Below are 18,278 nucleotides of genomic sequence, written 5' to 3'. Positions count from 1 at the left end.
ATTGTCTTTTTATGCTTAACATTTTCGTAAAAGCAGTCTAATTGAGTACAGATATTTTGCGAAAATATTGCGCACTAGATATGATTCCTTGTACATAATTTCTTATCTATGAACACATTACCCTGATTGAGACATAAAGGCCACGTAATCTATGTATACTTATTCGTCGTTAACTTTTTTCAGATAAGCGTTCATTGATTCATAAGACTTAAATGTGAAATGAAAATGCTTTGTCACTAAGGTGACGTGCAGTTTTATACTATATTTGAGGTGTGCAATAAAAATTTAACTATTTTGACAATTTCTACATTGAACGAGAAACCCAGTTAAATGAAGTATTTTTTCTGAAAACTCTATATATATGTATCAAAAAATAACGAAATCCAGAATGCAAACGTAAGTTGCTTATATAAACAAATTGAATATACAAGCAATATAACAGAGACAAAAAGTGGTTATTGTCAAAACAAAATGCGTAATTTGTAATGCTGACTGTACAAATCAGACAAACATCATCGTTCAATAGCTTCGTCAAATACATGATCAACATCTAGATGGAAAATTTCACTGTTCAAATGCTCTTCTCTGGTACATACGTTTTCATTACTACGAACCGTTGAATTGGACACAACTGATTGTACTTTTGTCTCTAATTTATTTGTGATATTTTCATTGTCTGTTAGCGGTGATTGGTTGGCTGCACTATTTGGACTGTAATTTTGGTCATCACTTACAGCAGTTTTATTTCCATTCAATATTTCTTTTCCAATAGTAGACCATAATATAGGTTTGGGAGCAGGAACAGGCATTGGGATCGGTTTTTGTGAACTACTGTCTCCTTCCATCTCTTCGAATTTATCGTGGAGCCACTTTTTCGGTTTAATTTCGGAACGAGATGACCGTGGTGAAGGAGAAGTGGGGCGAGATCGACGGTCACGTCGGTAGCCTGAAATAAAATGTTTATAAGATGTCATAAATGCAAGAACAGTGAAAATTGTAACTAATGTTCATTTTCATATTGCAAAGCAAAATATTCCAAACAACACTAAACTTTAGCACCGGCGTACAAATCGATCTATCATACTAGTAGGCATAATCAAAGTTTAGAAATGTAAATTTAGCTAGTACTACCAAATTTACCGCCATAACTTTGTGAAAAGTAGTCGATTTAAAAGGAATTATTCGTTAAAGTCAGGAGTAACATCATTCCGGGAAACTGGAATCACAACACTATATGTGGTAGACATTATCAGTAAAGTAGGTTATACTTCCGTACTTTTAACCTGTAGCAACGGCTAAGTGTTTAGACGCATCAAACAAAAGTGTATGCTAGAAATCCGATAATTACTTTTTAAGCAGTTTCATTGATTTTCGCTAGCTCTAATTTTTTCTAATTCTTATCATCTGGATATTATTAAAGCTAATGGTTCAGTGGTAGGCATGCATTAGTTTAATTTATTAGTTTATCCGTCTTTTGATGCATTGTTGTTATCTAATGTAATTTAAGTGAAATACAATAGTAATTCTGATTAAACTGCCTTATTGAATATCCATTGAAAATATATACATGTAAAAAACAGCATTTATTGGGCAACTGTGTAAAGTTGATACTTACTAGAAGAGTACAAACGATCAGATTTATTATTCCATCGGCGCCTTGGACCATAACCATCTTCTGTTCGATCATCATGCTTCATCAAAGAAATACCGGTCAGGTTATTTGTCAATTTCAAGTTTAATTTCATAAAGACATCACATTACTTTTACCAGATTACTATCTTTATTGGAAACAAATCTAAAAGGGATTCTATCGCACAAAAATGATAGGTAGGGAAAACATGCACTACAGCTCACAGCTACGCTACAGAGGAGGCTATTTTGAGATGTCTTCGTTTCAATTCACTGTGAACAATCTAGATTCCTCCAGGAACCTGATTGTAAGAATAGTGAGAAATATCACGGTACAACATGTTTGTAATTATATATGTCGCTGGATCCAAAAATGTTGAGGTAATCATAATTTAATGATATTTAACAGGTGTTTCTAATCCCCCAGAAAAGTAGTTGTCTTGGTATATGTTCCTATCCTGAAAAGGATTTTGAGTTTAAAAAAAGCATGAGGATGGCTGACTACTTATTTTTCATTTAAGTAAAGTCCTTATAGGCAGAAATGAAGACTGTTTTGATCTGCATGGATACAAATCGTTTCTCTTCACTTATACTGAACTTGAGATGAAAGATACTCATTAAGTAGAACTTTTGATAAACTGAGACTACCATATCAAGCCTGTTGATTAAACTAGAAAAACATAGTTTGGGTTTGCTTTCTCTGCTAACAAATATGAATAAGAATGTTCTAACTACATAATCAAATTCCAATTAATTCAATAAGGTGAAAAGCGTATCGAAGGACAGATAAACAAACACTAGTATTTGGTTGCAGTTTGCAAACATAAAGATTATTTCATTGAAATCACAAACCGACTTAAGTTAGAGGAACACTGGACGACTTTCGTCCTAGGTACGGGACTCAATAGTAATGAGCGCCCGCAACCGGGAATTGAACACAGGACCTTTGGCCTCGCGCGCGAACGTCCAACCTCCAGACCGCTGAGCCAGCAATCTATGATATACAAGTCCAACTTCAAACATTTTTACGATGATGCGCGACATCTTTAGTTGTCGCGATTTCAATGAAGTCCAACATCCTCCCCAACCCATACTGATAATGATTACTAAGAGACAACGAAAGGTCGAACAATCAATTCAGCGGAAAAATTCACCACAGCTTCTCTCCAGGGAAGGGAAAATAATACTGTTTGATTCAATTAGTTTCTAATAATTAGATTGCTCAATTCGATTCGCTTATCTGACGGATAGTTGAATACTTACGATGTTTCACTTTTGGTATGTGCTGTTTTGAGGAGTGTTAAATGTATAATTATGTAGCTTTGTATGGTTTTAGACAGTTTGCTCGCAATTTATTTACCTTCTTACACCATCAATTTCCTAATGTGCTCGAATGTTGATATGTTACTACCCAAGTACATCTCCATTTTTTTCTAATCACACTTCAAGAAAAACCAGGTTATCTACAGAACCAATGACATTTTAACGTATGGCTTAAAAGATTGGAAAATAATTAATTAACAAAAAAAAGATAAACAGTAATAACTCACAAGATAATAAGAATGTCCTTTCGGAGTTTCTGAAGGATCCAAAGGATAAGCTTTTGGAAAAAAAATGGTATTTCAGTATACAAACACATGCATGTGCAAGATTTTGGCGGCTACTAATGTTCACAATAAATACGTGGTGATTCGCATTTTCAAAAAACAGAAAATTTATACCTGAATGTATCTTAATTACATTTGAACAAATGTGTAACTCATCTAAGAAGTAAAGACATGTAATTGAGTTTCAGCCTTACTACTTTTGCCAATCATAATCAACGAGGATTCTGGGACATGTGTGCATTACCTTAGTTTCAATATCAAATAAGCACGAGACGAATTACAGGAGTCAAAATAATGTTACTTATGTGATGCTGCTGAAAAAAATAGGTGAATAAGTTTGCGACTTACACCCTGTTAGTTGGAAACGCTTAAATATCAAGTCATCGCTTTTATGGACTAAATTAAAGTTGCTCCGGAGCTTGCATATATACTGAGACAATAGCTTATTTAACGAAATTTTAAATGACTATTTCTCGACTTTCTTATGAATAACTTGCCACACAAAAAATCTCAATTCCAACATTTAGGATGAGGTTTGACGCGACAAACGATGATGATTGACAGAGATTATTCAGATATAGCTCCAAAGAGATGACACCCATGAAAAATAAATATAAACCTGGAAACAACTAAATGTAACCTCACAACAAACAGTTTGCATGGCATTGAAGGAAAAAAGTTTTTATAAACAGTGTTGAGTATGCAGCGATCAACAATAAGTGCATTGTATCGTTATATTCAAAAACATTTGTGTTAATCACTTAATTAATAAAGGGATCAAATAGTATGAAAATTCTAATTCAATTCATCATCGTACTACGTAGTGGTCTTCTTGGTATTCTGAACACAAAGTTAATACTACTACAATTCATCTAAATGAATCCATACATACATTTCTGATCATTGTTTAAATATAAGTGCGTTTACTGATTCAGATTTATTAATATTAGCGGTACAGAATGTTACTTCCTATTCTCAGACTGTAGAAGGAAACATGTGATGGAGCAGCTCCATTCACTTATTGTTATCCCTTAAATTCTAAGTTTCTACATTCCTCATATTTTTTCAATCATTTCATTAATTTATATTTTCTTCTCGAATCGTACTTTCGATGCTTAATCTTTCCTATTACCACTGTTACTGTTACTACCTCTACTATCCTGAAATTTCGCTTGACAATTTCATCTTTGCTAATGAAGTATGACAACTCGAACTGATGTACACATGAGCCAGGTTCTGTTATGTGCTCGACTAATTGACAGGAATATACACCACCAGCTTTAGAACTACTAACGAAGATGGATAATTTAAGGTTAGTTAATTCCCTTTTAATCAATACTTAAGACGGAGCTGTAAATAATACAGTATGAATTTCTCCAAATTTGATAAAAGTAGCTAGTTAACCACTCGATGGAAATTGACTCTCAGTAATTAATCACAAGTGCATATGATTAAGGCTAAGCCGAATCTACGATGTAAAGAGTAACGCAAGTGGTTGACTGATAGGGTTCAGATTATGTAATTCAAATGATGAGGTTCTATCTTATGACTTAATGAAAGTTAAAAACGAACATCATAGTAATACCTCATGACATACAGTTTAGTGGACTGAGAGAATGGAGTTTACGGTAAAGGTTTAACAGGATTCAAAACATAAAAATAATTATATTACTCACTACGCTTTGAATCCATCAAACGTTCATCTACTCGACTGCCATAAAAACGACCAGGACCTGTAAAATGACTTATGTCGTGATACTCACTTTCTTTTTTGTTGTCCGTATTATTGGATCTTCTAATATCACCAAACAGAACAAAATGAAAAGTTTACATTTTAACTGCCCAACAACAAACTGATAAAAATAGTGTATGACTACGAATTAAACGAATTGTATTAACAAACTACCAACTTAGGACAAATTAAAACTCCATGTCTGTTTTCGTATAAGAGGACCTGCCGGAGATGCTATTTTAAACATGAATATAAAAGTATCTGTATAACCAAACTTCATTAATTATAATTAAAATTGTTTAAATGTATAACTTAACTTTTACAGATATCATATATAACTAGAGGCAAAAATATACAATAGCTTATCAGGTGCATCAGTTATTCATAATCAAAAAACAAAATACAGCCCCCTGTGGAAAAATTACAACACACGAAGCTGCGCTAAAACCATGTTTAATAGTAAAGCTGATTTGATATGGTTCATACAAAAGTTCTGTAGTATTTCAAGATGGCAAAACACATTTTTACCTTATGGATACAATACAACCCATCGATAGCTATATTGTTATTTGCATAAAACTTTATTACTGAATGTTGAATAACTTGATATATCAGGATAATGATGAGTAGAATAATATTTACAACATACCGTGAATTCGAGGACGAAATCGTGTCCATTAAACGTTTGTAAATCAGAGCTTCATCCGCTTCAGTATTGTAAAACTTTAACTGTAAAAGAAAAGATGATTTGATGGGTCAAGATAACCGAAGTTTTTTCCAGTACAATTAGAGAAAAATGACAAAGAAAGTGTGTACTACACTAACTTGACCTGCTTATAACGTGGAGGGAGATGATAAATACTATCTAGAATATCTACACGACAGTTTTAAGAGCACGATAAATATTCACTTTTAAATAGAATAGAAAAACTTGCAGATATTACCAATTCATGTTTTTAAATAAATACCTAGCATCCAGAAGTGAGAGTGGATGAAGACTATCTCAAAAAATTTGAAAGTTTTATGATACACAAATTATATTTTGAAGATATTTGAGATTCATCACCATTACCATATGTGTATTCTGATAGCTATAATGAGCAGTAAATAAACCAGTACAGTTAGATTCCGTATAGTGTATCTGCACTACCGTTAGTGTAGTAGTATACATTAAAATCGGTTCTTTCTTAGAAAAGTTTTGACAGCCGAATACCGACTACGATAGATAAACAAGAATGGTTAACACTTAAAACTAGTTTCCGCGTTGTTGTTGCCCATAAAATCTAGATAGCAGTACTCATATTTAAGGATATATTTGTATTTAAACACAGTAGTCGAAAAGATGAGAAACTAATACGTGGTTTCAACAACCTTGTCAAACTAGAACAGTTTGGATATAACTTTGATAAAATTCCAACACAAAAAAGTAGTGTCGGTTGATTTCAGAAAAATATAATGGAAGTTTGAGTGATTTCATCTGATAAGCAAAGAATTAGTTGTACGAAGTAGTCAGAATCTTCACTACACAATATGGAGCAATCAACGAAGATGAGGTTACCACAATACATATAATTTTATTTAAACTAACTTTCCGTAACAAACTGCATTATAGGTGAAAAGATCGTTGACACTAATTATTTTCAATATCTGTTTGTGTTGTATAAATGATTATCTTTAAGGTCATATAAATATTACATAGCAAGAAATGTTTGTTTATATATTGTGTACGCTTTTTCCTAAGATAAACAAAGCTCACCCTGAAGACCAGTTTTATTAACCCATTTTTGGCTAAGATAACGCAGCACTGAAAAAACGGAGAGGTGGTCAGTGTATGATATGGTGTCGTGGCAAGAAAGAAAGCTGCAAAGGGCTAGCTTCTGTTGGTCCTTCACGACTCCCTAGCTGGGGTCCGAGAGATGGTGCAACACAGTGGCTAGAGACGTTATCAGATATGGCTCAGAATAGAAGCCAGTGGCGATCCTGCTCTAACCTTCTTTTACTTTCTTCATGAAGAGTGGTTCTAACTTTCTTAGCTGAAAGAGTTTTCCGGTTGTACATTTCAGTCCCCCTTATCTTTTCATCCTTTCTCTTCCTATTTTCATTATTTTGTGTGGCGCATATGTATCTGGTGCCCTTTGTACCAATATGTATGTGTTTAAATAAATAAATAAATATCTCACGAAATTCTTAACAAAGCAACAAAAGTTGATATGAGGTTAGAATAACTGTATCTTATTTCTAATCAATAATGACTGTGGAAACGCTAGACAATAACTGGTTGCGTGAACCCTCGGATGATATATCAGATGTCTACAGATTTAACAATGTTTTTTCTTATTCATTATATAACGATTCAGTGTTGTGGGAAGAATAGGGAATAAAATTATAACTTTTTTGATTACGTGAATAGCTAAGTGATAAAATGTGATTGTGTTGATATATCAGGCAAAACTGAATATCTAAGAATGTGTTAGATCCTGTAAAAAAATGTTAACAAGAATGAGACTTAGCATTATAGCATTTTGTCGGTCGCTTTCAATAATGACACGAAATAAAATATATCCTACAAGTGTTAACGTATCTTACGTATGATAACATAAAGCGATCTAAAAACACTTACTCCAGGACGATCAAATACAGGTTTGCAACCTTCATTTGGACGACGAGGTATTATAATGTGACTATGACGAAAATCAAATGTCACAGGTTTTTCATGTGGTGATAAATCCATATCTATCAAGAATAAAATATTTATAAAAATCACCAGTTGTTATTGAAATACCAAATGCATAATTGTGAAATAAAATCAAATTCATTAAGGAGTTAGTAGAATATTAATAGTTTAAAAACATAAACTTCTAAGTAATTGATGGCAATAAATATTACTGTTAATGATTCACTGTCCCAAAGATTAGACGTTTATTTTAATAATAAAAAAACACAGATTAAATGTTCGTTGCATTAAATTAAATCAAACAAATAACGTGGTAGGAGTAGTAGTAGTTATATTGGTGAAAAATGACTTAGTCATTGAGTTGCATAATCTGTAAATCCATGACTTGTGTATAAAGATTTCCTCTCTCTCGGTCCAGCACTTCCAGTCGTGCATAGCAAGTCATGTTACTAGAAATCTATTAAGTTATTAACCAACAGACTGTTAAAACAATGAAACATATTCATCAATTAGAGATTTGTACACTGGATATAAAATTATTTGTTGTTGAGGGATGACGTAGTGATGTGATCGGTTAATATAATATTAGAGATTGTAGGTATCATTACCAAGTTTTGATTTGATAATTTGGTTATTTATTCTCTGAAGTGGCTTACAATGAGTCATGAAATGTCAGAAAATCTAATGTTTCTATTCATTGAAATATTACAAATATATTTATTTATAATATTAGAGATTATTTGTAATCTGTAAGACCTTTGCCGCCTACAGACATTAACAAATAGTATTGAAAAGGAAATTGAAAGTAAAATCAGTTTGGTTCACTCTTGAGCCTTTTAAATTCCCTGCATCACTGAATAGATGGAAGAACTCAAAATCAACTAGCTTTCTTTTAGAATAATACTTAATAATGAGAACAAGTTAGTCAGTCAAACACAACAGAACCTGGCTCATGTGTACGTCGGTTCGAGTTGTCATACTTCATTAGCAAAGATGAAATTGTCAAGCGAAATTTCAGAATAGTAGAAGTAGTAACAGTGACAGTGGTAATAAGAAAGATTAAGCATCGAAGATATGACTCTAAAAGAAAATATAGATTAGCGAATTAAAAACAAGAGAAGTTATGGGGAATTTTGAATCTTTGTATTTTGGAGAAAACAAAGAATGGATGTACCGGCGTCGTTTCAAACGATTTTGAATCATGTCATCCAAAGTCTCTAACCATTGGTTACGATAATCACGTGGACCCCAATCAGGCAGTCTACAATGATTCACATGGCCAAGTCCAACTGTTAGTGGATTCACAGACTGGTGCCATGTTTTGGTTTGACCGTCTCTAGCATTCTTCCAGCCTGCTCCTGAACCAGAAAAAATCGCCTATCGAGGTAGGCGGTGGTTGAACATACGTAACACTTCTCAACCACCTCAGTTGATGAGGATTTACTACCCCTTCAATCGATTTGCCATCCTTACCTAACACCGGCATCGCTTACTTGGTGGACCCAAACTACACTAGCAATCTTTCGTAAACACCTATGATCGAATACCACTAACCTACGTATACCCTCTACTTTTAATAGTTATGTTTCACATCTATAAAGTAGAACGGAGTGAACTACTGCGCATTAAACTCCCCCTTTGGTTGGACGATGGATGTCTCGCCTAAGTCACAAGTAACGCAACTTAGCAAAAGCCAACCGAGACTTCTAAATCTGTGCCGAGATTTCGTCAGACACCAGGCCATTAAGATTGAGGAGACTGCGTTCAAATGCTTCACTCTTTAATAATACTACTTGCCCTATCAAACCTCGGTAACTCGTGAGTTACGGATTATATGTCTGGACAAGTGTTTTGCATATTCATCATCGAATGTTAAGTAAGGAAATCTTGACAACAAAAACTATATTATTATTTTGAAGTTAAGTTAATGTATTAGACAAAGAAAGTTAATAACAGGATTTTCTTTCATTTTCATTTTCTCAAAATTATGAATCAGTCGGATGAAAACTCTATTATCACGAAAAATTTAGTCACAAACAATTCCTGGTCATATCGTTGATATCAGGAGACAGAAACTTACTAAGAGGAAATGTTCGCTCTATGACAATTGAAATTTCTTTAGCCTGACGCATAAGAGTTGCTGGGGGGAGTTTTGTATTATTGGTAAGTATAAGATGTGGAAGACGATGGTTATCTCCAAAACGACCATACCTGCGTTTATTGTATACAGCCGTCCCTGAATTCGTCAGACGAGTGAAACGTTCTGTTAAAGATATAGGAGAATGTGAATCACGTGCAGTAGTTCGTACACCTTCAGTCTGAAAGTCAGTGATTGGATTAACACTTGATTGTATTTCAGGTTTTCTTAGCCTTGAAAACTTCGATTCTAGAGAAAACAATGAGATAGACCTAGACAATGTTGAATTCTTACTTCGCTCAATAGGACTTAAAGAACGTCGAGGACTGTAGTCAAAATTTTTTGAATGTGACCTTTGTCGATTTCTGAAAGATATGAAAACGGTGAATAAAATAATGAGTAACTTTATGATAAATAACGTTGGATCTACACAACTTGAACTACTTCAGTTTACTTAACTATCACTTTTTTCAAAGACGATTTCATTTCCTTCATTTTCCGGAAAGTATATAAAATTAATTTTCGGATATAAATTAAGTTCTGCATCAAACAACAAACGGCGATACTAATAGGTTGTTTAGATTTACATAAACGTTGAGTTTGGGCCTAAATCTATGAGAAAGGTAAACTAAATTTTAAATTATTTATCTATACAGTTTAAGTTAATGTACATTGGTTGCACAGAAAATGAAGTACGTGAGCATGGCTGACCCCAACTTATCATCACTCTAATAAATTTTACGCAACCATAAATAGTTAGTTTGCATTCACCAACGTGCAGTGCCGAAATCAAAAGCGAAGAAAGGATGAGTAGATAAACATCGAATCATGGTTTTTGAGTGATAATTACACCGTAAAAAGCCCAATCAAATGAGTAAACCATTTATATAAATGAATAAGAACGAATTCGCCAAAAAAATATCAAGAAAGAGCATATAGCTTATCTAGAGTGAATAAATTGGGCGATACATTACGAAAGTGACAATTTTTCGAGATAAATAGCTTTAAATTGTAGTGGGTTCAGAGAGGCTGAACAAGGAAAGGGAGAGAAACAGCTATGAGTAGAAGGATAAATTAACACATGAAAACAGAGTGAATATGATAGAGGATCTGTCTGAACTAAGGGACACTATTCAGCGCGTTATACACTTGCACTACTTATAAATACTAGGTAGTATGTCCCAAGATGGAGAAAAATATACAGACAAAAAAATATTTCAAACTAATAAGATTAAAAATATGCTATCGATACAAAATGTCAGGTTATTTAGCGACCACATACCTTTCTTTCAACGAAGAACTGAACTTAGAGCGTTCATTGGATCTAAAATGAAACACCGATTATGATTTGTAATAGCTAGGCACTACAATTAAAATGTTTTAATTTTAATAGACTTAGTTTTCATGAAAATCAAATTTGGTAACGTTATTGTTACGAATAAGTACAACAGTCGAACAAGAACAGAGAAAGTTAAGGCACAGACTGAATACACAGAAGTAAAGAAGTAAGTGAAGAGGAGTATTAGACCGGTCAAGCAGAAATACATGGGACCAGCAGTGATAGCGGAAAAAGCTCCAAGAGAAGGATATATCAGACAACTATGTGATACAACGAAAAAACTAGTAGGGAAATATAGTAAACCACAGAGACCTGTGGAAGAAGATGACTAATAAGCGTATTCAGTCGTTATTATTTTTAGTAGCTACCATCACCGTATATCGAACCACTCAGAGCCGTTGAAAGTAGAAAGTGATAACTTTAGGCCAAATCGCCTTTTTCCTGCTGCTTATTGTTCTTTGCCGATTCAAACAGTTGACACAACCTTTGAAATGGGCAATTTCCCTACCTTTGTAGTATTTAGTCATTGCTATATCGGTGTTTAAATAGCCTGACAAGAAGGTTCAGAGCAATAACAGGTACATTATGTTGGTTTACATGTTTTGGATCAACTGTTCAAGTACTAAACGATTCACAAACTGTTCAGTTCAGATGGTGGTCTGGCGGCACAGTCGTTCCTCATAATTATCAGTTTCTTCAATCGAGAAAATCTTCTTTAAACTGGAAACAACAGTGTCGCCTCTACCTGGACATTAACGGAGTTTCGCACCAATATCATTGATATGAGTCCAATATGGCAGTCCTTGGTCTCTTGTGTTCTCTCTGATATGCTTTGCTTCAGATATCGAACAAATACGCAGTCAGTCACAACGCAGAACTTCGTACGTACGTACATCAGTTCGAGTTGCCATACCACAGCACAGAGACGCAGTTGTCGATTCAAATCCCATAGTGGTAGAGGTAGTAAGAGTATACGCAGTAATAGGAAAGATTAGGGTTTGAAGATGTTATTCAGGGAGTATAATCCAGCGAAATAAATTCGGAAAGAGAAAAAAAGAAAGGAACATGAAGAATTTAGAAGATTAGAATTTTGGAGAACACAAAGAGTGGATGCACGCAGCATACGTCATTTATTATTTTGTAAAGACAAGTTCATTGTTCGACTTCCATTCTCGATATGTGGTCTACTACCTTTACTAATTGTACCAACAATCATCAGTTTTTCATCCTCTGACTGGTCAGTGATCAATAAATTTGTACGGTGGAATTACGATTTCTTTTATCAACAGTTATGCTTCTGCACTTTCACTTATTCTGCTAAATATAGACAGGACCAGAATTCGACACATACGAACGGGAATCTATCAACGAAACAAACTGACTTTCTAATTAAGGTCAAAGACAGTACAAACATCAGCATCAATTGATGATATACTATTCATATTAACACTGTAGCATCATTACTCTTACGGTGAATTGAATGTTGCCTATCTGAGCAACTCAATCACTTGTCAACGCAATGAATTTCAATACAAATTGATAAAACCTTAAAATGCCATACTTTTTATCGTTGTCATTGTTAATTGCTTGATATTTAACCAACCTGTATGTCATACTTTTAAGCATAGTGACAAATCCAACATTCCTAGGATCATTGTTACTCACTATTTCCCGATCAGCTGCTGCCGCCTCCTTTCCATTTGTCTTGAAGCTCAGCAATACCCAAAGGGTCTTTATGGATCATTTGGCAACCTTCGGCGAGCGAGTACCCCTAAAGTGTATAGTGCAGATTCAAACCACTTTGAATCTAATGGGGGAGTATGAAAGTGCCACTGAAATGTCACATCCCTTGACAAATCATCCGGCAGTCAGATCACTGAATATAGGACAGTTTGCCGGTCTTCGTCAAGGTCAAGGACAACCAACGCGCATCAATCAATGGCACGCCATGGACTGGCCTATACGGTAATGGTCTCACTCTATCCCTTGTGCTTACTCTTATTGGTATATATCTGTAATAACGTTGTTTGTGTCATACGGTCATAAAAGCAGCCATAGTACCTGAATATGGCGAAAAAGTAATCCACTTTAGGCACCAACCGTGAGAGTGGACTTGGTTGTAAGTTGGCTCGTCACGTTGTTCCCATCCAACTCGATCAGGCCTCTAGTCATTCGACAGAGATCACTTATGTTACTGATCAGCAACATTATTTTACGGCAGGGCGACAAAACCATTCCGTGGATTCGCTTCTGTGGGCGGTAAGGAATCGTAGAACATACCCGTTTTACATATGCTGATGAAGTTTGGCAGTCCGGCTGATTGGCGAACGTCATCACAGCGGTATCGAGTTATGCGTCTTGTGCCGTACGGAGACCTGTATATGTTTTCATACACCTTGACTAACCTACTTCGACATGTGTTATCTACGCTGAATGGGGAAGCGAAAGACAAGTCGCTGACATCTCATTTCGTCTAGTGCCTCCGAGGTGATGACCCAACAGCTTCAGGTAGAGTGCTGCACAGTCAATGGATAGCTATGGCAGCTAGGAAACCTATGAATCCAACTGTACTATCAGTAACGACAGACTGGAAAGAAAGACACCTTGTCAAGATACCAAAGTAAAAGGATCTCAGGAAGTTTGAGGACTACAGAGTGATCAAACTACTATTTGTTACAGGAAAAGTTTTAAGTGTGCTGTTGAAACGAACGAATGCCTTTGTAGAAGCCCAATTTCAAAATCCACAGGTTTGAAAAGGGTTCGTAAATAGCGAACCTAGGAAAACCCAACTGGTTTCAGACTTGGATACATTGACCAAATATTCACTCTTCATCAAGTTTTATCACGTATGCGTACTTACCGACGCCTGACTATAGTGGTATTTCTTGACCTTAAGGTAACATTCGATTCTGTCATCGAGAAATTCTGTGAAAATATCTATTGCTGAAAACCATATCAAAGAATTATATAAATTTTGTGAAGGATCTCTGCTCGAACCCTCGACTAATACTTAGGTCGAGTCAGAACTTATGTGGATCTGTCGCCGTAAATATTAATCTAAAATAGTGTTCATAGAGGTTATCCGCTTTCACCATTTTTATTGAACATTGTCACAGAAATTCCTTCATAGATAACACTTTCATCATCTGACGTATCAGTTGATCTGCCAATAAATTTAACTATCGACTTGGAGTACGCAAACCATGTATTCCTGCTGGTGAAAACGGAGAAAAAGTGTTCTTTGATTGCCTTGAGCAATAATACAAACATTTGAGGTGATCTTTCTCTAATTAAATCCGAAATGCTGCTTCAGAACTGGTCTGTGTCATTTCCTCAACCAATAATGGGGAGGGAAATAGCTAAGTGAGTTGACTAGTTCACTTGTCTTAAAAGTCTGATCACCCCGGATGGGTTTGTCTGACGAAATTACATCACCTATGTCATAGGGAAGAAATTTGTCTGTTAATCGAATGAGTTTACTGAGTAGCAATCCCTTCTGTTTAATGTCATGGGTATAAGATGTGACTTAAAAATAGATTGTACTGGTATTTGACCACAGATGGTTTGAAGCAGCGCTCGCGCATGTTAGGACCATTGAATGAGCTGAGGTTAGGTAAAGATGACAAGTGGGTTGACAAGATTTTGAATCTTCATTAAGTGAAGTAGTTGAGACATGTGTTACATATTCCTATATATCGCCTACATCGATGGGCAGTCTTTGCTGGTGTATAAGTCAGAAGGTTGGGGATGGCCAAGTCAAAATTTGGCATCAGCCTATAAAGCCAGTGACTATTAAACTGAGTCACGTAAGCAGGTACAGATTGCATACTTGGTAAGGACCACACGATTTTTATGACGATGATTAGAGACTTTGGGTGACATGGAGCAGAGTCATCCACTTTTTATTTCGCCCTCGATCTTTAGTTTTAGTATTCCTTCAAACATATCTTTTAACTTCTTCTTGAACCATATTCCCAGGGTTTAATCATTCTTTTTATTGTTGCAACTAAATTATTTTAACTCCTTTACTGTTTATTATGTTTATGTTATCTTGTGATATGGTGTTGCGATTACTTGGGTCAATATACATTTGTGCCAGGTCATACATTGATTATGACTGACTGACTGAAAATGTATAAGTTTCATGCATGCACCTATCACAAACAAGATCTATGAGAAACTAACCATTTTTGGTGACGATGTACATTAATATTGATATTAATAATAATAATAATAATAGTAATATTGTAGACATATATGTAATGAAATGTAGTTCATCAGCAAAAATATAATGTGGGCGAGAAAGTATTTGAGAAATGTTTCTTTGCCTTATTTGTACTTTTTTAAAGAGTATGACAGGAACGTTTGGGTAACGGATTTCGAGGAACAAATTAGAGTCTATAGATCATTTTGGACAGCATATAATACTAAAATTAAAACTTATTACCTCGATCGTTTAATTTCTACACTAAATGTAAAAGGGTTGGTCAGTTTTACTGCGAATAAGTTTTCAATACACCAAAAAGATAAAGCGTGACCCAGAAGCGCTTATATGATAGAAAATTTAGTAAGTATAACTAGTTCCTAATGTTATTTACGTAGTAACAACAATACAGAGTGTTGAGTCAGTTTTATTTCAAACATCTGGAGTTTTACTTGATTCTCAGCCTTAACCGTCACGCTAGACATCGATTGGGGCGGAATCGTATTTTCACTTCAAAATATAGTGGAATCATGATTTTATGCGCGATCAACTTTAGAACGCTTCGTTAGGATATTAGGTGAATAGTTGAAAAATTGATTGGTAAAGCTATTTTTAAAAGTGATTTAAACACATGCCATAAGGCGATTCAACTTATCCTTATTAAACTAAGTGTCGACTCACAACATATGTAATTACAGTGTGATAAGTGTGAACTTAATGCAAACTGGAGAGAAATAATCAAGAAACTCAATTAGTTCTTATTGACTTACTAATCAAAGGCTAGGTAGAATCTTGTATAATTAGCAACTACAACCCACGATTTAATTTAAAAAATCCAGCAAGATAAAAATTAGATAAGAAAAACTCCCAAAATTTGATTAGCGAAAAATATTACTGACCTGGATCGGTTTTTTCGTCTTGGTGTATAAAATCCTGATGACCTGGAACGGGAACGTGATGAGTATGAGCGCTTCCTGGTAATCATTGTTTAAACCTAAGCATCTTCCAGAAAAAAGGATCCCATCAATTTAAAGAATTAAACAGTAAACGTAACCCATTATTTAATGACTCTATGAATTTAATGTCTGTGCTTTGATAACAATTTATATTTTCACCATTATTCACATTAGAGCTTGTAAATTGTATCGAAATACAAGTTGTGGTTTCACATACAGAGCTAAATGCAAGTGAACATACTGGACAGACTTTTGGTCCAAAAATGCCACTAGATCCTAATGCTTGAAACTGATTGGTACGTGATGCAAACACATCTAAGGAGGGGAAGCTGAGCGGAAATCGCAAAATGATTTGGCAGACCTTACCAATAAACGGAACTGCAAAGCTCAGGATTCAACACAATAAAGATCTTCGGTGCTTAGAGAATAACTACTACTGAATAACGCGCCCCAAAACGCTCTGATACGGCCGAGTGTGGGGAGAGCTCACTCTGTTTCACAATGCTTTCTCATGGCCTCAAGTATAATGTCACTACCAATGAAGTCCTACTCAATGCATTCTAGCAGCGGGGTTGTTGTTTACGAAATTGAGAGGACGAAAAGCGAATGTCCGGTGCTTTGACCAATTTGGTAGGTAAGGAGGATCCACCTGGGAGAGTTGGAAAACCCTAATTCCAAACCATTTGTACATATGGGCCGCAGTATCATAAGGGGACAAATGGTGTGTGAACCTATTGTTAGTCACCGGTTACCATGAGACCGCATCTCCTAACTTTGCTCCACTGTTTTATGGATTAGACCTTTAAGAAAGAAACTTAAGGTGTGGCCATTTGAGAAAATCACCTGCTTCAGTTTGGGCACCCAAGCAGTATCTTAGCCCACAAACAAATTGAATGAGAATTACTATTGTTAAAATTACTCTTGAATCGTATTCACAATCATTTGGTAACATCCTTTTTCATTTCTTCTGTACTACCTCAATTATCTACCGCTTTTACTCTTATTTTGTGTATTTTATATTTGAACCACGTATATCATTCAAACTGGCCTCCTTCAACATCCACACACTACTGCAGATCGGACAACAGATACGGTTGGGAATGTCTTTACAAAGTCTCAATATCAATGTCTCTTGCCAATCCGAGACCCATACTCAAGACTATAGTTAAGTAATACAAACTCGCTCTTCATCTGTCGCTTCAAAAAGCTTGTTTCACGTATGTTTATCCTGGTATCTTTATCTGGTCTTGCCGGGGTCAGTGCATCACTAAGAGCTAGAGTTGAGGCAACACTGATCGACTGAACCTCATTAACGTCGGTTATTTTCTGTTAAATTAGAAAGTTCCATCAAAGTGAGGGGAAATCAGTATGCGAAACGATATCTTTTCGCCATCTACGCCTACGCTACGACAGATTGCAGCTCGGATGTGACTAAGAATGAGTTTTATCACCAGTTACCTGTGAATGATTTGAAATCAAAGACAAGATCACTAACCCAGAGAAACTCATTTCTCGCGTAATAAAGTAACTGGTTTAGATACAGAATATGAGCAAAAAATAGATATGATAAACAATCACAGGTGACTGGAGGAAATTAGCTTGTAGGTCACTTGTTCTTCAATCAATTAAGATCTGACTGTTTTATTAATTACTAGTATCCTTTTTATTTCAACACATAAATATTAGTAGAAGACAGCAAATATATATGCGCCACACAAATGGAATGATTTGTGTGTGAGCTGGGATATTGCTCGGGCACCAAAACCGGAGCAGGTGGTTTTCTTATGCAGCCACTCCCTGCGGACCGGTGGTTATTTCGGAAGCCCCCAAATGCCCTGGTACTGCCGAGAGTGGGGAGAGTCTGCTCTCTCTCTTGAAATGCTCTCACACGGCCACGTGCATACAACCTCTGCCAGGGAAGTCCTACTCACTACCTTCTTGCGGTGGGGGTGTTGTTTACGAAGTTGAGAAGACGAAAAGGGAATATCCGGCGCTTAAAC

At 35.4% G+C, this 18,278-nt stretch overlaps 1 protein-coding gene across 3 annotated transcripts; it reads right to left on the bottom strand.

Annotated features, from left to right (window-relative positions):
• Positions 1–20: 20 nt before the first annotated feature.
• On the bottom strand, positions 21–16,335 carry Smp_091390.1 (hypothetical protein; the record flags this gene model as incomplete). 3 transcript variants are annotated; one of them, XM_018794791.1, is made up of 11 exons in its annotated part: positions 513–946; positions 1,616–1,691; positions 3,180–3,229; positions 4,913–4,969; positions 5,000–5,031; positions 5,618–5,697; positions 7,589–7,701; positions 9,723–10,028; positions 10,074–10,144; positions 11,062–11,103; positions 16,222–16,307. In XM_018794791.1, 11 exons carry the CDS (start codon positions 16,305–16,307, stop codon positions 513–515), a joined length of 1,347 nt encoding a protein of 448 aa, XP_018649168.1. The 3 variants fall into 3 exon arrangements, with proteins under 3 accessions (XP_018649167.1, XP_018649168.1, XP_018649169.1); XM_018794790.1 differs by having other exon boundaries at positions 4,913–5,031; positions 16,222–16,317; XM_018794792.1 differs by lacking the exon at positions 11,062–11,103 and having other exon boundaries at positions 21–946; positions 4,913–5,031; positions 16,222–16,335.
• Between the last annotated feature and the right edge of the window lie 1,943 nt (positions 16,336–18,278).

This window comes from Schistosoma mansoni, chromosome 1 (assembly GCF_000237925.1).
Source record: "Schistosoma mansoni strain Puerto Rico chromosome 1, complete genome".
NCBI lineage: Eukaryota > Metazoa > Platyhelminthes > Trematoda > Strigeidida > Schistosomatidae > Schistosoma > Schistosoma mansoni.
The sequence above is the reverse complement of the archived record's forward strand: the minus strand, read 5'-3'. Positions and strand labels throughout refer to the sequence as shown.